This window comes from Panulirus ornatus, chromosome 47 (genome assembly GCF_036320965.1).
Source record: "Panulirus ornatus isolate Po-2019 chromosome 47, ASM3632096v1, whole genome shotgun sequence".
In the NCBI taxonomy this organism is placed as follows: domain Eukaryota; kingdom Metazoa; phylum Arthropoda; class Malacostraca; order Decapoda; family Palinuridae; genus Panulirus; species Panulirus ornatus.
The window spans coordinates 23,498,994-23,526,828 of record NC_092270.1 but is presented as its reverse complement, the minus strand read 5'-3'; the positions used below and the strand labels follow the sequence as shown (position 1 = coordinate 23,526,828).

Sequence of the window (27,835 nt, the reverse complement as noted above, 5' to 3'; positions counted from 1 at the left end):
AAAACACCCTCTTCTGCTCTCTCAACCACACTCTTTCTATTACCACACATCTCTCTTACCCTTTCATTACTTACTCAATCAAACCACCTCACACCACATACTGTCCTCAAACATCTCATTTCCAGCACATCCACCCTCCTGCGCACAACTATATCTATAGCCCACGCCTTGCAACCATATAACATTGTTGGAACCACTATTCCTTCAAATATACCCATTTTTGCTTTCCGAGATAATGTTCTCAACTTCCACACATTCTTCAACGCTCCCAAAACTTTCGCCCCCTCCCCCACTCTTAATTCACTTCCGCTTTCATGGTTCCATCCACCGCCAAATCCACTCCCAGCTATCTAAAACACTTCACTTCCTCCAGTTTTTCTCCATCCAAACTTACCTCCTAATTGACTTGTCCCTCAACCCTACTGTACCTAATAACCTTGCTCTTATTCACATTTACACTCAGCTTTCTTCTTTCACACACTTTACCAAACTCAGTCACCAGCTTCTGCAGTTTCTCACATGAATCAGCCACCAACGCTGTACCATCAGCGAACAACAACTGACTCACTTCTCAAGCTCTTTCATCCACAACAGACTGCATACTTGCCCCTCTTTCCAAAACTCTTGCATTCACCTCCCTAACAACCCCATCCATAAACAAATTAAACAACCATAGAGACATCACACACCCCTGCTACAAACCTACATTCACTGAGAACCAATCACTTTCCTCTCTTCCTACACGTACACATGCCTTACATCCTTGATATAAACTTTTCACTGCTTTTAACAACTTGCCTACCACACCATATATTCTTAATACCTTCCACAGAGCATCTCTATCAACTCTATCATATGCCTTCTCCAAATCCATAAATACTGCATACAAATCCATTTGCTTTTCTAAGTATTTCTCACATACATTCTTCAAAGCAAACACCTGATCCACACATCCTCTACCACTTCGGAAACCACACTGCTCTTCCCCAATCTGATGCTCTGTACATGCCTTCACCCTCTCAATCAATACCCTCCCATATAATTTCTCAGGAATACTCAATAAACTTATACCTCTGTAATTTCCGTACTCACTTTTATCCCCTTTGCCTTTGTATAATGGCACTATGCAAGAATTCCACCAATCCTCAGGCACCTCACCATGAGTCATACATACATTAAACAACCTTACCAACCAGTTAACAATACAGTCACCCCCTTTTTTTAAATTCCACTGCAATACCATCCAAACCCGCTGCATAGCCGGCTTTCATCTCCCGCAAAGCTTTTACTACTTCTTCTCTGTTTACCAAATCATTTTCCCTAACCCTCTCACTTTGCACACTACCTCGACCAAAACACACTATATCTGCCACTCTATCATCAAACAAATTCAACAAACCTTGAAAATACTCACTCCATCTCCTTCTCACATCACCACTACTTGTTATCACCTCCCCATTAGCCCCCTTCACTGAAGTTCCCATTTGTTCCCTTGTCTTGCGCACTCTATTTACCTCCTTCCAAAACATCTTTTTATTCTCCCTAAAATTTAATGATACTCTCACACCCCAGCTCTCATTTGCCCTCTTTTTCACCTCTTGCACCTTTCTCTTAACCTCCTGCCTCTTTCTTTTATACATCTCTCAGTCATTTGCATTCTTTCCCTGCAAAAATCGTCCAAGCGCCTGTCTCTTCTCTTTCACTAATACTCTTACTTCTTCATCCACCACTCACTACCCTTTCTAATCTGCCCACCTTCCACGCTTCTCATGCTACGAGCATCTTTTGCACAAGCCATCACTGCTTCCCTAAATACATCCCATTCCTCCCACACTCCCCTTACGTCCTTTGTTCTCACCTTTTTCCATTCTGTACTCAGTCTCTCCTGGTACTTCCTCACACAAATCTCCTTTCCAAGCTCACTTACTCTCACCACTCTCTTCACCCCAACACTCTCTCTTCTTTTCTGAAAACCTCTATGAATCTTCACCTTCACCTCCACAAGATAATGATCAGACATCCCTCCAGCTGCCCCTCTCAGCACGTTAACATCCAAAAGTCTCTCTTTTATAAGCCTATCAGTTAACACGCAATCCAATAACGCTCTCTGGCCATTACTCCTACTTACATATGTATACTTATGTATATCTCTCTTTTTAAACCAGGTATTCCCAATCACTAGTCCTTTTTCAGCACATAAATCTATCCCTGGGGATAGGGGAGAAAGAATACTTCCCATGTATTCCCTCAATGTCGTAGAAGGCAACTAAAAGGGAAGGGAGCGGGGGGCTGGAAATCCTCATCTCGTTTTTTTTTTTTTTTTTTTTTTTTTTTTTAATTTTCCAAAAGAAGGAACAAAGAGGGGGCAAGATGAGGATATTACCTCTAAGGCCCAGTCCTCTGTCCTTAACGCTACCTCGCTAACGCAGGAAATGGTGAATAGTATGAAAGAAAAAGAATAATAATATAAAAGGGGTAGCATTAATAAATGATTATATTCAACATCTTTATATGAATCCTACTACACATAAGGACTGTATTTCTAAAAGGTTAGCCTCATCACTTGATGAGTGGTAATTTTCAACAGACTATCCTACTTTATCCAGAATATAATATGGAAAGTTGGAATGATATAAAGGTGAAAACAGATTAACTTTACAAGGAATGACACCATACAAGTACAACTGGCAGATATGGAAATCCAGATATACTTGTAAGGATAAGGTAGAAAGAATACTTCCCACATATTCCCCGCATGTTGTAGAAGATTACTAAAGGGGCCTGGAGCAGGGGGCTGGAACCCCCCCACCTCCTTGTATTTAAATTTCTAAAAGGGGAAACAGAAGAGGGAGTCATGCGGGGAGTGCTCATCCTCCTCGAAGGCTCAGATTGGGTTGTTTAAATGTGTGTGGATGTAACAAAGATGAGAAGAAAGGAGAGAGAGCCAGTATGTTTGAGGAAAGGAACCTGGATGTTTAAGCTCTGAGTGAAACAAAGCTTAAGGGTAAAGGGGAAGAGTGGTTTGGGAATGTTTTGGGAGTAAAGTCAGAGGTTAGTGAGAGACAAGAGCAAAGGAAGGAGTAGCACTCCTAAAGAAGGAGTGGTGGGAATATGTGATAGACTACAAGAAAGTAAACTCTAGATTGATATGGGTAAAACTGAAAGTGGATGGAGAGAGATAGGTGATTATTGGTGCCTATGCACCTGGTCATGAGAAGAAAGATCATGAGGCAAGTGTTTTGGGAGCAGCTGAGTGAGTGTATTAGCAGCTATGATGCACTAAAGCAGGTTATAGTGATGGATGATTTAAATGCAAAGGTGAGTAATGTGGCAGTTGAAGGTATAACTGGTGCACATGGGGTGTTCAGTGTTGTAAATGTTAATGGTGAAGAGCTTGTAGATTTGTGTGCTGAAAAAGGATTGATGATTGGGAATACCTGGTTTAAAAAGAGAGATATACACAAGCATAAATATGAGAATAGGAGATGGCCAGACGATGTCACTGGATTACGTGTTAATTGATAGGCGTGTAAAAGAGAGACGTTTGGATGTTAACATGCTGAGAGGGGCGGTTGGAGTGATGTCTGATCACTATCTTATGGAGGTAAAGGTGAAGATTTGTAAAGGTTTTCAGAAAAGAAGAGAGAATGTTGGGGAGAAGGGAGTGGTGAGAGTAAGTGAGCTTGGAAAGGAGACTTGAGTGAGGAAGTACCAAGAGAGATTGAGTGAAGAATGGCAAAAGGTGAGAGCAAATGACATAAGGGGAGTGGGGGAGGAATGCGATGTATTTAGGGAAGCAGTGATGGCTTGCACAAAAGATGTATGTGGCATGAGGAAGGTGGGAGGTAGGCAGATTAGAAAGGGTAGTGAGTGGTGGGATGAAGTAAGATTGTTAGTGAAAGAGAAGAGAGAGGTGTTTGGATGATATTTGCAGGGAAGTAGTGCAAATGACTGGGAGATGTATAAAAGAAAGAGGCAGGAGGTCAAGAGAAAGGTGCAAGAGATGAAAAAGAGGGCAAATGAGAGTTGGGGTGAGAGAGTATCATTAGATTTTAGGGAAAATATAAAGATGTTTAGGAAGGAGGTAAATAAAGCACGTAAGACAAGAGAACAAATGGGAACATTGGTGAAGCGGGCAAATGGGGTGGTAATAACAAGTAATGATGAGGCGAGAAGGAGATGGAGCAAGTATTTTGAAGGTCTGTTGAATGTGTTTGATGACAGAGTGGCGGATATAGGCTGTTTTGGTTGGGGTGGTGTATGAAGTGGCATTGTCAGGGAGAATGGTTTAGTGAAGAGAAAAGAAATAGTGAAAGCTTTGTGGAAGATGGAAGTCAGCAAGGTGGCAGGTTTGGATGGTATTGCAGTGGAATTTTTTTTTAAAAAAAAAAAGGGGATGACTGTGCTGTGGATCGGTTGGTAAGGGTATTCAATGTATGTATGGATCATGGTGAAGTGACTGAGGATTGGAAGAATGCATGCATAGTGCCATTGTACAAAGGCAAAGGGGATAAAGGTGAGTGTTCAAATTACAGAGGCATAAATTTGTTGAGTTTTCCTGGGAAATTATATGGGAGGGTATTGATTGAAAGGGTAAAGGCATGCACAGAGCATCAGACTCGGGAAGAGCAACGTAATTTCAGAAGTGGTAGAGAATGTGTGGATCACGTAATTGCTTTGAAGAATGTTTGTGAGAAATACTTAGAAAAACAAATGGATTTGTAAGTAGTATTTATGGTTCTGGAGAAGGCACATGATAGAGTTGATAGACATGTTTGTGGAAGGTATTAAGAGTATATGGCGTGCGAGGTAAGTTGCTCGAAGCAGTGAAAAGTTTTCACCAAGGATGAAAGGCGTGTTTGAGTAGGAAGAGAGGAAAGCAACTGGTTCCCAGTGAATGGTGGTTTGCGGAAGGGGTGTGTGATGTCTCCATGGTTGTTTAATTTGTTTATGGATGGGGTGGTTAGGAAGGTGAATGTAGGAGTTTTGGAGAGAGGGGCAAGTAAGCAGTCTGTAGTGGATGACAGGGCTTGGGAAGTTTCAGTTGTTGTTCACTGATGATACAGCACTGGTGGCTGATCCTGGTGAGAAACTGTTAAAGTTGGTGACTGAGTTTGGTAAAGTGTGTGAAAGAAAAGTTGACAGTAAACATGAATAAGTTGCAATGTATATGTATGTATATGTGCATGTGTGGGTGTTTATGTATATAAATGTATATATGGGTGGGTTGAGCCATTCCTCATCTCTTTCCTTGTGCTACCTCGCTAACACGGGAGATGGCAGTCAAGTATAAATAATAATAAATACATTCCTGTAAGCAGTGCCCTCTCCAGCCATCAATAGACTGACTGGCTTGCCATCTGGGTATTTACTACTCCATATGTCATATGAAGACTCATGGTACTACTGCTCCACACATCATATGACTTTTTATAATCTAATATTCCAGCTAATGATTCCTTCCACTATGCATCCATAGAGATCACTTGTAACCTACTAACAAAGCCAAGAAAAATATCACATATCTCAGTCATCCACAGATCATCAAAAAGAATGCACCTGTGTCATCTTGATGTGATGTCAAATTTACATGTCCACTATTGTTACCATTTTTAGAATAAAAGAAACAACTTCATTGTACAGTGCTCAAGTTCTTGATAAATATATGGTTAATTTTTCATTCATTCATGAAAATACAGTTCTGCCTTTGTAAATGTTACGTAAATAGTTGAATAATACCTACACACAAAAAAAAATGCCATCCATCTTTTAGAAACTGAAATACAAGAAGGGGAGGATTTCCAAGCCCACACTCCCACCCCTTCTCCCCTATCGATAGAGAAGAAATGTGAACAAATGAAGCCTCTTCGTCTCTTCCTGGCATAAATTTACTACAGGAGGAAATGGCAAAGAAGAAAAAATTATAATAGGGTGGCCGAAGCAGGGTGTTTTGGTCGGGATGGTGTGCAAGGCGAGAGGGTCAGGGAAAGTGGTATGGTGGTGGTGATAGCCTTGCAGAAGATGAAACCTGGCAAGGCAGCAGGTTCGGTTGGTATTGCAGTTGAATTTATTAAGAAAAGGGGTGGCTGTGTTGTTGAGTGGTTGGTAAGGATATTCAATGTATGTATGGATCATGGTGAAGTGCCTAAGGATTGGTGGAGTGCATGTATAATGCCACTGTACAAAGCAAAGGGGATAAAGGTGAGTAATCAAACTACAGAGGCATAAGTTTGAGTATTTCTGGGATACTGTATGGGAGAGTATTGACTGAGAGGGTGAAAGCATGCACAGAGTATCAGACTGGGGAGGAACAGTGTGGTTTCAGAAGTGGTAAAGGATGTGTGGATTAGGTGTTTGATTTAAAGAATGTGTGAGAAAAATATTTAGAAAAACAGATGGATTTGTATGTGGCATTTTTGAATCTGAAGAAGATATATGATAGGGTTGATGGAGATGCTTTATGGAAGGTCTTAAGAGTATATGGTGTGGGAAGTAAGTTGCTACAAGCAGTGAAAAGAAAGTATCAAGAATGTAAGGCATGTGTACGAGTAGGAAGAGAGAAGAGTGGCATTTTTGAATCTGAAGATATATGATAGGGTTGATGGAGATGCTTTATGGAAGGTCTTAAGAGTATATGGTGTGGGAGGTAAGTTGCTACAAGCATTGAAAAGATTGTATCAAGAATGTAAGGCATGTGTACGAGTAGGAAGAGAGAAGAGTGACTCGTTCCCGGTAAAGGTTGGTCTGTGTCAGGGGTGTGTGATGTCTCCATTGATGTTTAATTTGTTTATGGATGGGGTGGTTAGGGAGGTAAATGCAGGGGCTTTGGAGAGTGGGGCAAGTATGCAGTCTGCTGGGTATAAGAGGGCCTGGGAAGCGAGTCAGTTGCTGTTTCCAGAAGATACAGCACTGTTGGCTGATTCAAGCAAGAAACTGCAGATGTTGGTGACTGAGTTTGGAAAAGTGCATGAAACAAGAAAGTTGAAAGTAAATGTGAATAAGAGCAAGGTTCTTTGGTTCAGCAGGGTTGAGGAACAAGTTAGCTGGGATGTAAGTTTGAATGGAGAAATACTGGAGGAAGTGAAGTGTTTTAGATATCTGGGAGTGGACTTAACAGTAAATGGAACCATGGAAATGGAAGAAAGTCACAGGGTAGGGGAGGGGGCGAAGGTTCTGGGAATGATGATGAATGTGTGGAAAGAGAGAACGTTATCTCAAAGAGCAAAAACATTACGCTTGAGGGAATAGTAGTTCCAACAATACTATATGGTTGTGAGGCATGGGTTACAAACAGGGCTGTATGGAGGAGGGTGGATGTGTTGGAAATGAAATGTTTTTGGACAATATGTGGTGTGAGGTGGTTTGATCAAGTAATGAAAGGGTAAGAGAGATGTGTGGTAATAAAAAGAGTGTGGTTGAGAGAGCAGAAGAGGGTGTGTTGAAATGGTTTGGACACATGGAGAGAATGAGCGAGGAAATATTGACAAAGACGATATATGTGTCAGAAGTGGAGGGAAGAAGGAGAAGCGGAAGACCAAATTGGAGGTGGAAGGATGGTTTAAAAAAGATTTTGAGTGATTGGGGCCTGAACATACAGGAGGGTGAAAAACATGCAAGGAATAGTGTGAAGTGGAATGATGTGGTATACTGGGTTGACGTGCTGTCAATGGATTGAACCAGTTGCGATGGTCATGATGGAATTGAACCAGGGCATGTGAATCATCTGGGGTAAACCATGGAAAGGTCTGTGGGGCCTGGATGTGGAAAGGGAGCTGTGGTTTCGGTGCCTTACACATGACAGCTAGAGATTGAGTGTGAACGAATGTGGCCTTTTTTGTCTGTTCCTGGAGCTGCCTCACTGGAGGGGGGGAGGAGGGATACTATTTCATGTGTGGTGGGGTGACAACAGGAATGGATGAGGGCAGCAAATATGGATATGCACATATTACCTATCTCACCCTTTTTCTCATCTTGGTTACGTCCACACACATTTAGACACCCCAATCTGAGCCTTTGAGAAGGATGAGCACTCCCCACATGACTCCCGTTTCCCTTTTTAGAAATTTAAATACATGGAGGGGGGTTCCCAGCCCACCGTTCCACTAAGACATGCGGGGAATATGTGGGAAATATTCTTTCTCCCCTATCCCCAGGTATAAAGGAAGAACATTAAAGGGATGGCCTTGATTAAAGCCTCAGTTGCCCATGCCATCTCAGCTAACATAAAAAAAATTAATGAATCTTAAAGCTAATAAAGCAATACTAACATATGGAAAAGTTTCTTCACATATATAGCCAATGAACAATGGAATTCATTATTCAAATGAAAAGAACTGTAAATTTATACACACACACACACAAATACATTCAATTTCATTCCTCCCTAAAAGAATGAAACCCCCAGCTGAAACCAACACCTATGAAGTGCAGTACATGATAAAGTAGTAAACTAATGCAGGCATGTATTCCATTTCATTCTCTCCAGTAAAATTCAATACTTGCTTTTTAATAATATATAGATTTTCTTCCATTCTTTTTCATGCTGGCTGTTATTATCAGTGGGGACAGAGAATGGGCAGAGAACCTTTTAAATGTTTTATCCTAACCTTAAGTATCATAGTGTAAGTGGAGATTCTTGAGTATACCCCTGTCATAAGCCAACAGGCCTTTTGTATCCAGTATTTCCTGTTCACTCCTATGTACCAAACCTTCACACAAACATTAATGGATTAGCTGTATTTGCCTTTTTTACCTCAGAAAAAAAATCATGTACAACTTTTCATTAAGTATATCAGTAAAGCCAACATCTACTTAATCAACTTATCACAGTTAACTTGAAATTGATCTATCTCTGCTTCAGGTTTCTCATTTGAAGCAACAGCTGCTAATGGTCTGAGATCTAAAGACATGAGGAATAAGACTTAGTATATTCACTTTCTTAAGATTTTTGGAGCACATGACATATCATCATGTTAGAAACTGAAAAAACATTTGAGTTTGAACTCTATGTGAAAAGGGGTGGTTATTCATAGCCACAGGTGATTCAACTAGGATCTAAAACAGGTTAGTTACATTACTGTTGAGATGGCTAACCGGAAAATAAGTATCTAAGTTCTAAGTAAGCTACTCAGTGACAAATCTGCTTGTGACTTCTCATCATCATGCCCTTATTCTATAAATAAACAAAATGTATAATTCCACAAGATCAGTGACAATTATCATGCTGCATCCTATCTTAAATAAATGTGGGAACTAAATACAGGTGCACCACTGAATTTCAGGCAACTAATGGTTCAGCATCTCCTTTAATTCAAACAAAATTACGTGAGGGAACTTGAAATTACCAGAGCCACCAGACTAGTTTACTGGGCGGCCACAGATGGCATTGTGTGTGAGGCACACTTATCTACATTCTTTACATTGCACTTGCTGGTGGTGACACCGCAATCCTGTGAGATTCTTAGCTTAATTTGCTTAAATTTAACCCTAGCTATGGCTTCTAAGACACGTGAGAGTGTCAGTCATGGTGTCAAACATAAACACCAGTCCATATCAATCCAAGATAAAGTATAACAGTTGAAAAAGAGGACCATGGTGTTTCAGTGCATAAGCTGTGTGACGTCTACAGCACTGGTTCATCAACTTTTAATGATATAAAGAAGCAAATGGATAAAATGTTGAAATTCTATACAGACAGCAATTCCAAGAAGCAAATGACGATTAGAAAAACTATGAAAGATGGTAAGAGTACTGAGCACGATCGAGTGATGATGGAATGGTTTCAACAGCGTCGGAGTGATGGAGTGGACTTGTAAGGTAGCATGATAATGGACCAGGTTAAGTTGTTCCATAAGGAATTTAAATTACAACATGAGTGTGACTATAGTGAAGGATGGCTTCAAAGATTCAAGAAGCATCATGGAATTTCCATGAAAAAAGTGTGCGGAGAAAAGCGGTCTGCAAACCACAAAGGAGCTGCTGAATATGTAGACAAATATACGAAACATGTAGCTGGCAAGCACCTCAGTCCTAAGATGGTGTATAATGCAGACGAAACTCCATTATTCTGGCAATGCACACCTAGGAAAACACTAACAACAGAAGACAAAGAAGACCCCAAAGGTTTCAAAAAAATCTAAGGACAGAGCTCAAACATTTAATATTTGATTTAAATTTCTAGCAGTCCATGGCATATGTTAGACACATGGGAGATGTATAATTAGTGGGTTAGAAATGTGTTGATGAATCATTATTACATGACCATAGCTGGTCTGGCAAAATGGTTAATCCAGCAAGACTTTGGAACCAAGAGCGCCAGAAAATTGGTATTGTACCTGTACTTTCCTTACTTCACTGTTTTAACCAACACATAGCTCTCTGTTTATGTAGTGAGCATATGCTGACCAAGTCAAATCCCAAAGATGATGTAGTCATAAAGTTAATGTGGTGGTGCAGCCATACTGAGACAATTTTAAGAGCTGCTATATGTGATATAGCTATCGACTGGTGACCCAGTTACATGACTAACAGACTTTAATGAGAAACTGATTTGACTGAGAAAAGCACACCATTCTACACATGGCATTTCTTAGCAATAACTCACCTTACTAGATGTATTTTGTTGATTTCTGTTGAAGGCAAGAATGCCTCTTTGTTAAAATGAGATTTACAAGCAGAAGGAGGGGTCACAGCAATACGATAAAGATATGTACGAGCAATGGCATCATGACGGGCATGGAAAGTGGGTGGAACTTCCAAAGTCCTATGGATTCTGAAAGGATAAAAGTTAGGTGGATTATCAACTATGTGGAGGAATTTCTCTGGTAAATAATAATGTTTCATGAGATTAGGGGAGAAAGAATACTTCCCTCTTATTCCCTGTGTGTTGTAGAAGGTGGATATGATGGGCAGGAGCAGGAGACTGAAAACCTTTCGCTTTTTGTAATTCGCTTACTAATGGCTGGAGAAGGAGCCAAGTGAGGAGAGCTCATCCTTCCCAAAGGCTCATGCTGGGTTGTCTCAGTGCATATGGTAGTAAGGAAGGAAGACACTGGTAGTATGTCTGAGGAAAGGAACCTGGATGTTATATTTCCGAGTTATTTTGTCTGGGTCTGTCCCAGAGGTTAAGTCTAGGGTTAGAGTGAGGATGAAAGCTAAGAAAAGGGTAGCATTTCTGATGAAGTTATGGGAATGTGTTAAAGAGTGTAAAGAAGTGAGCCCCAGATTGATATGCCTAAAAACGAAAGTGCTTATGCACTTAAAACTGAGAGAACAGAAATGAGTGTTTAGGGAGGAGCTGAGAGAGCATGTCAGAAATTTTGATGTAAGGCACTGGGTATGTGTGATGGGTGATTCGAATAGGCATGGGGTACACACTGCTGTGAATGAAAATGGCAAACAGCTTATGGGGTGGCATGGCAAAAAAGGATTAGTCACTAGAATATCCATTTTAAAAAAGAGGGTCATACACATGTATACATGGATTATTAAGGTAGATAGTAAGTGGGAATAACTGTTACAGGGGCACAAGATAATCATTTGGATATGAATGTACAAAGGCAAAGGGGATAAGAGTGAGTGCTCAAATTACAGAGGTATAAGTTTGTTGAGTAATCCTGGTAAATTATATGGGAGGGTATTGATTGAGAGGGTGAAGGCATGTACAGAGCATCAGATTGGGGAAGAGCAGTGTGGTTTCAGAAGTGGTAGAGGATGTGTGGATCAGGTGTTTGCTTTGAAGAATGTATGCGAGAAATACTTAGAAAAGCAAATGGATTTGTATGTAGCATTTATGGATCTGGAGAAGGCATATGATAGAGTTGATAGAGATGCTCTGTGGAAGGTACTAAGAATATATGGTGTGGGAGGCAAGTTGTTACAAGCAGTGAAAAGTTTTTATCGAGGATGTAAGGCATGTGTACGTGTAGGAAGAGAGGAAAGTGATTGGTTCTCAGTGAATGTAGGTTTGCGGCAGGGGTGTGTGATGTCTCCATGGTTGTTTAATGTGTTTATGGATGGGGTTGTTAGGGAGGTAAATGCAAGAGTTTTGGAAAGAGGGGCAAGTATGAAGTCTGTTGGGGATGAGAGAGCTTGGGAAGCGAGTCAGTTGTTGTCCGCTGATGATACAGCGCTGGTGTCTGATTCATGTGAGACACTGCAGAAGCTGGTGACTGAGTTTGATAAAGTGTGTGAAAGAAGAAAGTTAAAGAGTAAATGTGAATAAAAGCAAGTTTATTAGGTACAGTAGGGTTGAGGGTCAAGTCAATTGGAAGGTAAGTTTGAATGGAGAAAAACTGGAGGAATTAAGTGTTTTACATACCTGGGAGTGGATCTGGCAGCAGATGGAACCATGGAAGCGGAAGTGAATCGTAGGGTGGGGGAGGGGGCGAAAATCCTGGGAGCGTTGAAGAATGTGTGGAAGTCGAGAACATTATCTCGGAAAGCAAAAATGGCTATGTTTGAAGGAATAGTGGTTCCAACAATGTTGTATGGTTAAGAGGCGTGGGCTATGGATAGAGTTGTGCGCAGGAGGGTGGATGTGCTGGAAATGAGATGTTTGAGGACAATATGTGGTGTGAGGTGGTTTGATTGATTAAGTGGTTGAGAGAGCAGAAGAGGGTGTTTTGAAATGGTTTGGGCACAGCCACCAGCGCTGTATCATCAGCGAACAACAACTGACTCACTTCCCAAGCTCTCTCATCCACAACAGACTGCATACTTGCCCCTCTTTCTAAAACTCTTGCATTTACCTCCCTAACAACCCCATCCATAAACAAATTAAACAACCATGGAAACACCACGCACCCCTGTCGCAAACCAACATTCACTGAGAACCAATCACTTTCCTCTCTTCCTACACGTACACATGCCTTACATCCTCGATAAAAACTTTTCACTGCTTCTAACAACTTGCCTCCCACACCATATATTCTTAATACCTTCCACAAAGCATCTCTATCAACTCTATCATATGCCTTCTCCAGATCCATAAATGCTACATACAAATCCATTTGCTTTTCTAAGTATTTCTCACATACGTTCCTCAAAGCAAACACCTGATCCACACATCCTCTACCACTTCTGAAACCACACTGCTCTTCCCCAATCTGATGCTCTGTACATGCCTTCACCCACTCAACCAATACCCTCCCATATAATTCACCAGGAATACTCAACAAACTTATACCTCTGTAATTTCAGCGCTCACTTTTATCCCCTTTGCCTTTGTACAATGGCACTATGCAAGCATTCCACCAATCCTCAGGCACCTCACCATGAGTCATACATACAGTGAATAACCTTACCAACCAGTCAACAATACAGTCACACCCTTTTTAAATAAATTCCACTGCAATACCATCCAAACCTGCTGCCTTGCTGGCTTTCATCTTCCACAAATCTTTTACTACCTCTTCTCTGTTTATCAAATCATTCTCCCTAACCCTCTCACTTTGCACACCACCTCGACCAAAACACCCTATACCTGCCACTCTATCATCAAACACATTCAACAAACCTTCAAAATACTCACTCCAACTCTTCACATCATCACTACTTGTTGCCACCTCCCCATTAGCCCCCCTTCACTGATGTTCCCATTTATTCCCTTGTCTTACGCACTTTATTTACCTCCTTCCAAAACATCTTTTTATTCTCCCTAAAACTTAATGATACTCTCTAACCCCAACTCTCATCTGCCCTATTTTTCACCTCTTGCACCTTTATCTTGACCTCCTGTCTCTTTCTTTTATACATCTCCCACTCATTGGCATTATTTCCCCGCAAAAACTGTCCAAATGCCTCTCTCTTCTCTTTCACTAATAGTCTTACTTCTTCATCCCAACACTCACTACCCTTTCTAATCTGCCCACCTCTCACACTTCTCATGCCACAAGAATCTTTTGCACAAGCCATCACTGCTTCCCTAAATACATCCCATTCCTTCCCCACTCCCCTTACATCCTTTGTTCTCACCTTTTTTCATTCTGCACTCAGTCTCTCCTGGTACTTCCTCACACAAGTCTCCTTCTCAAGCTCACTTACTCTCACCACTCTCTTCACCCCAACATTATCTCTTCTTTTCTGAAAACCTCTACAAATCTTCACTTTCGCCTCCACAAGATAATGATTAGACATCCCTCCAGTTGCACCTCTCAGCACATTAACATCCACAAGTCTCTCTTTCGTGTGCCTATCAATTAACACCTCATCCAATAACATTCTCTGGCCATCTCTCCTACTTACATATGTATACTTATGCATATCTCTCTTTTCAAACCAGGTATTCCCAATCACCAGTCCTTTTTCAGCACATAAATCTACAAGCTCTTCACCATTTCCATTTACAACACTGAACACCCCATGTACACCAATTATTCCCTCAACTGCAACATTACTCACCTTTGATTTGACAAGCTCTTCACCATTTCCATTTACAACACTGAACACCCCATGTACACCAATTATTCCCTCAACTGCCACATTACTCACCTTTGCATTCAAATCACTCATCACTATAACCCGGTCTCATGCATCAAAACTACTAACACACTCACTCGGCTGCTCCCAAAACACTTGCCTCTCGTGATCTTTCTTAATGATAATAACTTTAATTGTAAAACACACTCATGTAAAAATTACCAACCTTATCACACCAGTCATAATAATAAAGTTTACCTTTAGCAAGTTTCCTTCTCCGAGTGAAAATTCCCAGGCTTAAGCTGTTTTATCTATTAGATTTTTAAATGGCTATTCTACCCATGAAGTAGCCTGGAAATAACAGTAAATAAGAAAAAAGTAAGAGGCAAACACAACTTACGTTATGATAACTGCACATCACAACACGTCAGTCATCCAACACAGCAACACCCAAAGTGAGTAAATAACGACACGATGACTGTGTCAGCCTCCAGCTGCTTTGGCGTACAGGTAATGGACATGAACAGACTTGAATGTCAGGAGTTTTCTTACACTTATTGATGCTTTGCTATTCACAACTATTTTCCTTTTCCAGTCTCAATGATGCTTTACATTCCAAAATAGTGATATAAATACATTTGGTAAACAGAGAAGAGGGAGTAAAAGCTTTGCGGAAGATGAAAGCCGGCAAGGCAGCAGGTTTGGATGGTACTGCAGTGGAATCTATTAAAAAAGGGGGTGGCTGTATTATTGACTGGTTGGTAAGGTTATTTAATGTATGTATGACTCATGGTGAGGTGCCTGAGGATTGGCGGAATGCATGCATAGTGCCATTGTACAAAGGCAAAGGGGATAAGAGTGAGTGCTCAAATTACAGAGGTATAAGTTTGTTGAGTATTCCTGGTAAATTATATGGGAGGGTATTGATTGAGAGGGTGAAGACATGTACAGAGCATCAGATTGGGGAAGAGCAGTGTGGTTTCAGAAGTGGTAGAGGATGTGTGGATCAGGTGTTTGCTTTGAAGAATGTATGTGAGAAATACTTAGAAAAGCAAATGGATTTGTATGTAGCATTTATGGATCTGGAGAAGGCATATGATAGAGTTGATAGAGATGCTCTGTGGAAGGTTTTAAGAATATATGGTGTGGGAGGCAAGTTGTTAGAAGCAATGAAAAGTTTTTATCGAGGATGTAAGGCATGTGTACGTGTATGAAGAGAGGAAAGTGATTGGTTCTCAGTGAATGTAGGATTGCGGCAGGGGTGTGTGATGTCTCCATGGTTGTTTAATTTGTTTATGGATGGGGTTGTTAGGGAGGTGAATGCAAGAGTTTTGGAAAGAGGGGCAAGTATGAAGTCTGTTGGGGATGAGAGAGCTTGGGAAGTGAGTCAGTTGTTGTTCGCTGATGATACAGCGCTGGTGGCCGATTCATGTGAGAAACTGCAGAAGCTGGTGACTGAGTTTGGTAAAGTGTGTGAAAGTTAAGAGTAAATGTGAATAAGAGCAAGGTAATTAGGTACAGTAGGGGTGAGGGTCAAGTCAATTGGGAGGTAAGTTTGAATGGAGAAAAACTGGAGGAAGTAAAGTGTTTTAGATATCTGGGAGTGGATCTGGCAGTGGATGGAACCATGGAAGCGGAAGTGGATCATAGGGTGGGGGAGAAAATCCTGGGAGCCTTGAAGAATGTGTGGAAGTCGAGAACATTATCTCGGAAAGCAAAAATGGGTATGTTTGAAGGAATAGTGGTTCCAACAATGTTGTATGGTTGCGAAGCGTGGGCTATGGATAGAGTTGTGCGCAGGAGGATGGATGTGCTGGAAATGAGATGTTTGAGGACAATATGTGGTGTGAGATGGTTTGATCGAGTAAGTAACGTAAGGGTAAGAGAGATGTGTGGAAATAAAAAGAGCGTGGTTGAGAGAGCAGAAGAGGGTGTTTTGAATGGTTTGGGCACATGGAGAGAATGAGTGAGGAAAGATTGACCAAGAAGATATATGTGTCGGAGGTGGAGGGAACGAGGAGAAGTGGGAGACCAAACTGGAGGTGGAAAGATGGAGTGAAAAAGATTTTGTGTGATCGGGGCCTGAACATGCAGGAGGGTGAAAGGAGGGCAAGGAATAGAGTAACTGGATCGATGTGGTACACCGGAGTTGACGTGCTGTCAGTGGATTGAATCAGGGCATGTGAAGCGTCTGGGGTAAACCATGGAAAGCTTTGTAGGTATGTATATTTGCGTGTGTGGACGTATGTATATACATGTGTATGGGGGTGGGTTGGGCCATTTCTTTCGTCTGTTTCCTTGCGCTACCTCGCAAACATGGGAGACAGCGACAAAGCAAAAAAAAAAAAAAAAAAAAATACATTTGCACTATTTTGTACATTTAACATTTTCTCATATTTTCTTATATCTTTTTCAAACCATCTCATGACCCTAAGGAGCATCCTTGCGACCCTCATTAGGGATGCGAGCATGGGTTTGGGAAACACTGATGTAAGGGACAGAGTGAATGGGAACGATGTGGTATACTGAGGTCAAAGTGTTGTCAATGTACTGAGCTAGGGCATGTAAAGCAACTGGTGTAAACCATCGAAAAGTCTGTGGGGCCTGGTTATGGATAGGGAGCTGCAGCTTCAGTGCATCACATATGACAGCTGACAGCAACAGAGTGGATGTGGCCTTTCTTCACCTGTTCCTGATACAACCTTGCTGATGCAGGAAATCCCAATCCTAATATGTCCTGTCTTCAACTCCCGCACCTATTCTTGACCTTCTGTTGCTTTCTCTTATACATCTCCCAATCATTTGCACTCCTTCCCTATATGTACTCCCTAAATGCCTTTCTTTTCTTGTCCAATAGCAACTTTACTTTTTAATCCCAACACTCATTACCCTTTCTAGTCTGCCCACCTCCCACCTTTCACATGCATCTCTTGCACATGCCATCAATGGTTCCTTAAGCACCTCCCATTCCTCACCCACTTCCCTTCCTTCATTTACTCTCAATTTTTGCCATTCTACACTCAATCTCACCTGGTATTCCTTCAAACAAGTCTCTTCCAAGCTCACTTATTATCACTACTCTCTTTTCTTGACACTGTTTCCTCTTTTTTGAAAACCTCTACAAAGCTTCACCCTTGCTTCCACAAGATAGTGATTAGACATCACACCAGCTGCCCCTTTCAGAATATTTACATCCACAGGTCTCTCTTTTGCATGCCTCACAATTAACAAGCAATCCAATAATGTCTGCTGACCATCTCTCCTACTCACATATAATCCTCTTCTTAAACCAGGTACTCCTAATTACCAATTCTTTTTTAGCACACAACTCCACAAGCCATTCACCATTTCAATTCATAACACTGAATACCCTATGCACACCAATTATACCCTCAAATGCGACATTACTTACCTTTGAGGTGAGAATACTTCATGAAGGCCTAAGCAAACAAATATGACATCAGAAGTGGGTTACATTGCTACCAAACACAATGTTAACACAAGGCCTGGTTTCACCAGCTGGTCATGTCAAGCAGTGGAGGTCGCTATTACTGAGTGGAGGCAGTAGGAGAAGTGATCCAACCAGATAATGACACACCAAGGCATCCAACTGTATGACTATCACTTGCTGGGGAATATGGTCCCCCTGAATGATGGAATCAGTATCTCCTGAGGAAGACTGCTGAATAGTGGAAACATTGAGGTATGTCTCAGCTCTACCCCATTTTTGTTCCTTACCATCTTGTTTCCCACCTCTGCCTAAATGCCTTTCTTTTCTTGTCCAATAGCAACTTTACTTCTTAATCCCAACACTCATTACCCTTTCTAATCTGCCCACCTCCCACCTTTCACATGCATCTCTTGCACATGCCATCAATGGTTCCTTAAGAACCTCCCATTCCTCACCCACTTCCTTTGCTTCATTCACTCTCACCTTTTGCCATTCTACACTGAATCTCTCCTGGTATTCCTTCAAACAAGTCTTTTCCAAGCTCACTTACTATCACCGCTCTCTTTTCCCAACACTGTTTCCTCTTTTTTGAAAACCTCTACAATGCTTCATCCTTGCCTCCACAAAATAGTGATCAGACAACAAAACCAGCTTCCCCTTTCAGAATACTTATATCCAAAGGTATCTTTTTTGCATGCCTAACAATAAATGCGTAATCCAATAATGTCTGCTGAAAATCTCTCCTACTCACATATATTCCTCTGTTTAAACTAGGTATTCCTAATTACCACTCCTTTTTCAGCACACAACTCCACAAGCCATTCATCAATTATACCCTAAAATGCAACCTTACTTATCTTCACATCTAAATCACCTAACAGCAATACCAATTCTCTTACATCAAAACTGTTGGCACACTCACTCACCTCCTTACAAAACATTTGCCTCTCATGATCTTTCTTCTCATGGCCATGTGCATGCACTAACAATCACCCAATTCTCACTGTCCACTTTCAGTTTCACCCGCATCAGTCTAGAATTTCCTTTCTTACACTCTTTCACACACTCCTGCTTCAGGAATAATGCTACCCCTTCCTTTGTTCTTATCCTCTCATCATCCCCTAACTTTACTTTTAAGACAAGTCCAAACATTCTTCCCCACTAGTCTAATCTTTGTTCCACTCAGAGCCAGATCACCCAGGTTTCTCTCCTAAAACATATTACCTATCTCTCCTCTCTTCTCATCTTGGTTACATCCAGACTCATTTAGACACCCTAGTCTAAGCCTTTGAGGATCCTTCTGTTTTCTCTATTAGAAAGCAAGATACAACAAGAGGAGGGTTCCCCCTCTTCTGCCCCCTTTTGTTGCCTTCTACAACATACAAGGATTACATACATAAAATTCTTTCTCCCCTAGCTCAGGAATAAAAATAAAGTTATACATATATTTCTATTTTCAAATTTGTTCACCATCAGCAAACCGACAAAGACAGTCCAAGCCCATTCACATCTATTCTCTAGCAGTCAAGTTGTGTAATGCATCAAAACCACAGCTCCCTATTCATATCCAGGCCCAACAGACCTTTCCATGGTTTATCCTGGACGCTTCACATGCCTTAGTTCAGTCCAGTGACAGCACATCGACCCCAATATACCACACTGTTCTACTTCACTCTATCCCATGTCTGCCTTTCACCCTCCTGCACATTCAGGCCCCGATTGCTCAAAATCTTTTTCACTTCATCTTTCCATCTCAATTTAGTCTCCCAGTTCTCCTTGTTCCCTCCACTTCTGATGCATATATCCTCTTTGTCAACCTTTCATCACTCATTCTCTCCATACGTCCAATAAGTATCTACTTATAAGGGCAAAAAGAATACTTCCCTCGTATTCCCTGCATGTCGTAAAAGGCAACTAAAAGGGGAGATAGTGGGGGACTGGAAATCCTCCCCTCCAGTTTTTACTTTTTCAAAAGAAGTAACAAAAAAGGAGGCCATGTGAGGATTTTTTCCTCTTAGGCTCAGTCCTCTGTTCTTAATGCTACCTCACTAATGCGGGAAATGGCGAATATGTATGAAAAAAAATATGTATGAGGAGAGAATTGTTGGACAAGGAGATATCTGAGTCTGTCCATAAAGTTATTGCAAAACAAACACAGATGGAGTCAACAAGGAACCAGATGGTCGCCAGTGTTGTCATATCTATCTAACCTGTATGATACTTAAGTATTCTTGACCCACAGTTGCTATTTGATATGTTGGGATTTTTATACCTTGCAATTAAGAATATACATTATTACTAGAGCCATTATATGGGGGAGGGAGATCACATGTTGGCAATCCCATGGCATTCATCGGTGCCCAGGGTCAATAGCAAGGGGCTGACAGCCACCTACTGGCCCCACCATCACATCCCTCCTGCAAGGTTGGGGAGGGATGGAGAGAGAGAGAGAGAGAGAGAGAGGGAGAGAAAGATGCCAATTATGGGTACTCTTGTAATACTGTTTAGCTAGAAGAGCAAAGTATCATATTGTAAGAATAATGTAAGGAATTAGCACGTAAAACAACCCATATCATGTATTATGAGTATAGCTGTAGGTTGATTATAGAAATTAAATTGTACAGGACATGTCCTCATCCACTGCAGTTTCCATACAGGATTATGCCAAAAGCAAAAGTTTAATAGTTACGGTGCTCAATTATGAACATACAGCGATACAGTTTCAAATAATGTCCCCACGAAAATGCATCTTTAGCGTGGAAAAGTAACAAAGTGATAAGGTGAAATAGTCATTAACCAGGGAAACTGGAATGATCGCCTTGGCAACCCAATGTGATTCCAGGTCATACAGTGCACAGATGAGACTCAGTGTCAGTCAGTTAAGTACCCAACCTCCTTGGAAACACTTTCCCAGCCCGGGGTGGCATAGTATTCAAAATCCACTAAAAAATCCCAGTAAGCTAGCACCTTGACTTATTACAAAAGGTGACTTTATACAGTGTGCATTGCTCGCCCCATGAGGGTAATGAGCCAATAATGTGTCTACAAGAGACACTGATAACTTCGATTCCAACAGGCAGCTTGTATGAAGCAAGGAGTTGTGAGAGTTGAGCAGCCTGGTTGAGCCTAATTGAGTGCAGCCTTTGTGGGTCGAGTAGCTGCAAGAGTATCAAGAATATTCTTCTGGCATGACTGACCCAGCGCTGTTGTAGGAAACGTGAGCACAGACCGTAGAGGACGAGGGTCCATTGCTTGGCCTCAGACACACTCATGCTCAAAGACCGGGCTGCAGTTCACCTACTAAAATTCCTGCTAAGATCATGTATTGTACACCTAAGTGAACTTTTAGCACCAGAAAAAAAAAAGTTGCTTGCAACTATGAATTAGGATGTTTAGTTACTATTAGCATTTGTGTTACGAGGCATGCCACATTATTTCTGCTTCCGTGAGTAGCCTTAGATACTTAAGTAGTTGTGTTAGGATGCATGCCACATCATTTCTGATACTGCAAGTAACCTTAGATATTTAATGTAATAATGTCGGTGGGCCCATGCATAATGACTGATTAAGTGAGTAGTGTATCAACCAGTCAGATACTTAGACTTCAGTCACTGTTTGGTTACACACACCTAATTGTCATGTGTACCTGTCATTCTATTTTGGTATTAAATGTAAGAGGATTATTCGTTTTTCCCTAGGCTAAAGGGAAGCGAGTAGTCAAAGTATGCGTGGCAGTCCAATGGCCTAGCTGGGTCATTAATGTCTGAATCAAGGGGTTTTACTTAAACCATGGCCATGGGCCCCCATGGTAATCTCACTTGAACATCATCGACTACCAATTAATAATCTCTAGTAAGTATTCATATCTCATTTCATTATATTCATTATACTTTGTCGCTTTCTCCCACGGTAGCAAGATAGCGCAAGGAAACAGACAAAAGAATGGCCCAACCCACCCACATACACATGCATGTACATAAATGCCCACACACGCACATACACATACCTATACACTTCAACGTATACATACAGACTTTTTTAACTTTCCAAAAGAAGGAACAGAGAAGGGGGTCAGGTGAGGATATTCCCTCTAAGGCCCAGTCCTCTGTTCTTAACGCTACCTCGCTAAAGCGGGAAATGGCGAATAGTATGAAAGAAAGAAAAAGAAAGAAATATACATATATACACATGTATATATTCATACTTGCTTCTTTTGTCCATTCCCGTCGCCACTCTGCCACATATGAAATGGCACCCCACTCCCCTTGCGTGCATCCGAGGTAGCACTAGGAAAAGACAACAAAGGCCACATTCGTTCACACTCAGTCTCTGGCTCTCATGTGTAATGCACCGAAACCACAGCTCCTTCTCCACATCCAGGCCCCACAAAACTTTCCATGGTTTACCCAGGAGGCTTCACATGCCCTGGTTCAATCCAATGACAGCATGTCGACACCGGTATAACACGACACCGGTATAACACATCATTCCAATTCACTCTATTCCTTGCATGCCTTTCACCCTTCTGTATGTTCAGGCCCCGATTGCTCAAAATCTTTTTCACTCCATCCTTCCACCTCCAATTTGGTCTCCCACTTCTCGTTCCCTCCACCATTGATACATATATCCTCTTGGTCAATCTTTCCTCACTCATTCTCTCCATGTGACCAAACCATTTCAATACATCCTCTTCTGCTCTCTCAACCACACTCTTTTTATTACCACACATCTCTCTTATCCTTTCATTACTTACTTGATCAAACCACCTCACACCACATATTGTTCTCAAACATTTCATTTCCAACACATCCACCCTCCTCCGCACATCCCTATCTATACCCTATGCCTCGCAACCACATAATATTGTTGGAACTACTATTCCTTTAAACATACCCATTTATGCTCTCTGAGATAACATTCTCACCTTCCATACATTCTTCAATGCTCCCAGAACCTCCCCCCCCCCACCACCACCCTGTGACTCACTTCCGATTCCATGGTCCCATCCCATCTAAAACACTTCGCTTCCTCCAGTTTTTCTCCATTCAAACTTACCTCCTAACTGACTTGTCCCTCAACCCTACTGAACCTTATAACCTTGCTCTTATTCACATTTACTCTCAGCTTTCTTCTTTCATACACTTTATCAAACTCAGTCACCAGCTTCTGCAGTTTCTCACCCAAATCAGCCACCAGCGCTATATCATCAGCGAACAACATGAAGTTCTCTTCAACATGAAGTTCTCTTCATTCAAATGCATACTCCAGCTAACCTGTCCTCTGCTCTTTAATAACTAACCTTACTTTTTTCACATTTACTCTAAACTTCCTCTTTTCACAACCTCTCCAAAATTCAGTCACCAACTTCTGCAGATTCTCACTCAAATCTGCCACCAGTGCTGTCAAAAGTAAACAACAACTGACTCACTTCCCAGGCCCCACCTTATTCCCTACAGACCGCATACTCACCCCTTTCTCTAAGATCCTTGCATTTACCTCCCTCATCAACCCATCTATAAACAAAATTAAACATTCATGGTGACATCACATATTCCTGCCACACACCAACCTTCAACTGGAACCAGTCACTTTCCTTTCTTCTTATCTATATAAATGCTTTACACTCTTGATATAAGCTTCCCACGGCTTCTAGTAGCTTTCCTTCCATGACTATATTCAGAAGACCTTACACAAGGCATCTCTATTAACCCTTTCATATGCTTTCTCCAGATCCATAAATGCCACATACAAATACTTCTATATCTCTACGTATTTCTAACACACATCCTCTATCACTCCTGAAACGTTTCTTTTCCAAAATGCTTCTCTGTATATGCCTTTACCCTCTCAGTCACCTCTCACATACATCTGACCAAGAACACTCAACAAACATATACCCCTGTAGTTCAAACATTCACCTTTGTCCCCCTTGCCTTTACATAATGGCTGCCCATGCCATCTCCGCTAACATTAAAAAAAAATACATGCACTCCACCAATCTTCAGGCACATCTCCATGATTCATACATACACTGAAAATACTAATTAAACAATCAACATCACAGTCACCCCCTTTCTGGAGAATTCAACTGTAATACCATCCACATCTGTCACCTTGCCACATTCTATCTCATGCAAGGCTTTCACCACCTCTTCTCTCTTCACCAAACTACTTTCCATGACTGTCACTTTGCATAACTCCCTGACCCAAACACTACACCTGCCATCCTATCATCACACACATTCAACAATCCTTCAAAAAGTTCATACCATTTCACCTCATCACTGCACGTTACCACTTCCCAATTTGCCCCTTTCAATGAAATCTCCATTGGTCGTTTTTCTCACATAACCAACCTCTTTCCAAAACATCTTATTCTCCCTAAAATTTACCGATATTCGTTCACCCCAGCTCTCATTTGCCCTCTTTTTCAACCCCTGCTTCCTCTTGACCACCTGTTGCCTTCTCTTACACATCTCCCAATAATTAGCACTCTTTCCCTATAAGCACAACCCATAAACCCTTCTCACCTCTTTCACTAGCCACTTTGCTTCATCATACCACCACTCACTACCGTTTCTAACCTGCCACATGTTTCTCTCACACATGCCAGCACTGATTCCCTAAATAACCCCTATTCCTCATCCATTCCTCTAGCTATGTTTACTCTCACCTTCTGCCATTCTGCATTCAATCTCCCCTGGTATTTCTTCACCTAAGAACCTTTTTCCAAGTTCACTTACTCGCCCAAATTGTTTCCTTTTTATAGAAAAACTAAAAAAATTAAAACCCTTGCCTCCAACAGGTAATTCAAAGACATCACACCAGCTGCCCTCTTAGTTCATTCACATCCAAGAGACTATTTTGCATGTCTATCAATTTGTATATATTTCAATAATGCCCAATGACCATCTTTCCTACTCCTATACTTAAAATTGCATTCAGTCCTCTTTTTAAACCAGGTATTCCTAATCAACAGTCCTTTTTCAGCATATATCTCCACAAGCTGTTCATCATGACCATTCACATAACTAAATACCCTATGCTCCCTATGCCACATTGCTCACCTTACCATTTAGATCACCCATCACTAATACCCAGTGTCTTGCATCAAAACTGCTGACACACTCACTCAGCTACTCCAAAAATACATGCCTCTCATGATCTTTCTTCTCTTGGCCAGGTGCATAAGCACTAACAATCACCTGTCTCTTGCAATCTACTTTCATATTTCTCCACGTCAGTCCAGGGCTCACCTCCTTACACTCTTTCGGACATTCCCACAATTCTTGCTTCAGCAGTAGTCCTACACCTGTCTTAGCTTTTGCCCTCACACGAACCCCCGACTTTACTCCTAAGGCATTCCTCAACCATTCTTCTGCTTAAGCAATAATGCTACCTGTTCCTCAACTTTTGCCCTCACACCATCCCCCGACTTTACTCCTAAAAATTCCCAAACCATTCCTATTTACTATCGAGCTGTGTTTCACTTAATGCCAGAACCTTCAGGTTCCTTTCCTGAAACATACAACCTCTCTCTCCTTTCTTCTCATCTTGGTTACATCCAAATACATTGAAACACCCCAAGAAGAAACATGATGTGTGAGAAGTGGATCCACACCCATATCTTGGAATCAACATGCCATCCCCCTTGATCATCTCCAGTACTTCTGTATATATATGCTTCCTGAAATAATAATGAAGACACCTTTACAGTAAACCAAATGCTTAATAGAAAAAATTACAAAAAAGGAAAAGTAAGAGGATAATAATTCACAGGACAAAAAAAAAAGGCAGTTTCGTAGAAGACATCTGGCCTAAATGCGATCAAATAGAATTTTGAGCTATCAGGCAGCTAGGAGTAAGGAAGTCAAAGACATCTTTGTGGTGATCTCTCACTGATTGTAGTTGGACCCAAAATGAGAAAGCTGTTGTTATCTAGGTGGGATAATAGTGGCAGTGTTTCCTCATCAGAAAGACAGGATACAATGATCATTATTCTGAATTTCCTCAACAATACCTCATGCTTGTGGGACAGTGTGATGAGGAAAGAAAAACATCTTGAAAGAGTGCCATAAAAAACAGCCTTCTCAGATGGAAAGACAATATGAAGAAAATGCACATAGGAGGAATGTGTATACTGTGCAGTTTACACATTCCTCCTATGTGCATTTATTAAGTATACAAATAAATCAAAATTTAAAATTATTTGGACAAAAGGTAAAAGAATAAGTAATAAAAGTGCCAGGATGAACTTTGGAATAAATTGGTTGCTCAATGTTTTGGCTCTGTGTGAAACGAAGCTCAAGGGTAAAGGGGAAGAGTGGTTTGGGAATGTCTTGGGAGTAAAGTCAAGAGTTGGTGAGAGGACAAGAGCAAGGGAAGGAGTAGCACTACTGAAACCGGAGTGTTGGGAGTATGTGACAGAGTGTAAGAAAGTAAACTCTAGATTGATATGGGTAAAACTGAAAGTGGATGGAGAGAGATGGGTGATTATTGGTGCATATGCACCTGGGCATGAGAAGAAAGACCATGAGAGGCAAGTGTTTTGGGAGCAGCTGAATGAGTGTGTTAGTAGTTTTGATGCACGAGACCGGGTTATAGTGATGGGTGATTTGAATGCAAAGGTGAGTAATGTGGCAGTTCAGGGAATAATTGGTATACATAGGGTGTTCAGTGTTGTAAATGGAAATGGTGAGGAGCTTGTCGATTTATGTGCTGAAAAAGGACTGGTGATTGGGAATACCTGGTTTAAAAAGAGAGATATACACAAGTATACGTATGTAAGTAGGAGAGATGGCCAGAGAGCGTTACTAGATTACATGTTAATTGATAGACGCATGAAAGAGAGACTTTTGGATGTTAATGTGCTGAGAGGTGCAACTGGAGGGATGTCTGATCATTATCTTGTGGAGGCGAAGGTGAAGATTAGTAGAGGTTTTCAGAAAAGAAGAGAGAATGTTGGGGTGAAGAGAGTGGTGAGAGTAAGTGAGCTTGAGAAGGAGACTTGTGTGAGGAAGTACTAGGAGAGACTGAGTACAGAATGGAAAAAGGTGAGAACAAAGGAGGTACGGGGAGTGGGGGAGGAATGGGATGTATTTAGGGGAACAGTGATGGCTTGCGCAAAAGATGCTTGTGGCATGAGAAGCGTGGGAGGTGGGCAGATTAGAAAGGGTAGTGAGTGGTGGGATAAAGAAGTAAGATTATTAGTGAAAAAGAAGAGAGAGGCATTAGGACGATTTTTGTAGGGAAATAATGCAAATGACTGGGAGAAGTATAAAAGAAAGAGGCAGGAGGTCAAGAGAAAGGTGCAAGAGGTGAAAAAGAGGGCAAATGAGAGTTGGGGTGAGAGAGTATCATTACATTTTAGGGAGAATAAAAAGATGTTTTGGAAGGAGGTAAATAAAGTGCATAGATGGAGGGAGTATTTTGAAGGTTTGCTGAATTTGTTTGATGATAGAGTGGTAGATATAGGGCATTTTGGTCGAGGTGGTGTGCAAAGTGAGAGGGTTAGGAAAAATGATTTGGTAAACAGAGAAGAGGTAGTAAAAGCTTTGCGGAAGATGAAAGCCGGCAAGGCAGCGGGTTTAGATGGTATTGCAGTGGAATTTATTAAAAAAGGGGGTGACTGTATTGTTGACTGGTTGGTAAGGTTATTTAATGTATGTATGATTCATGGTGAGGTGCCTGAGGATTGGCAGAATGCTTGCATAGTGCCATTGTACAAAGGCAAAGTGGATAAAAGTGAGTGCTCAAATTACAGAGGTAGAAATTTCTTGAGTATTCCTGGTAAATTATATGGGAGGGTATTGATTGAGAGGATGAAGGCACGTACAGAGCATCAGATTGGGGAAGAGCAGTGTGGTTTCAGAAGTGGTAGAGGATGTGTGGATACGGTGTTTGCTTTGAAGAATGTATGTGAGAAATACTTAGAAAAGCAAATGGATTTGTATGTAGCATTTATGG

The 27,835-nt window shown here is 41.3% G+C and overlaps 1 protein-coding gene across 6 annotated transcripts in view; it reads right to left on the bottom strand.

Annotated features, from left to right (window-relative positions):
- The window catches only part of LOC139763694 (tRNA pseudouridine synthase-like 1), a 122,000-nt gene that overhangs the window by 51,951 nt on the left and 42,214 nt on the right, over positions 1-27,835 (bottom strand). For 4 of the 6 annotated variants that reach the window (XR_011716215.1, XR_011716216.1, XM_071690013.1 and 1 more), the window contains exons 5-6: positions 25,491-25,556; positions 10,604-10,771 (exon numbers count right to left, since the gene is read on the bottom strand). The exons of 1 other annotated variant lie outside the window; for it this stretch is intronic. Coding sequence is in view for 3 of the 5 variants with exons in the window: in XM_071690013.1 (XP_071546114.1) it covers positions 10,604-10,771; positions 25,491-25,556 (234 nt within the window). In the remaining 2 variants the exon portion in view is untranslated. The remainder of the gene's footprint in view (positions 1-10,603; positions 10,772-25,490; positions 25,557-27,835) is intronic. One more of the 6 variants, XM_071690015.1, reaches the window with a different exon arrangement.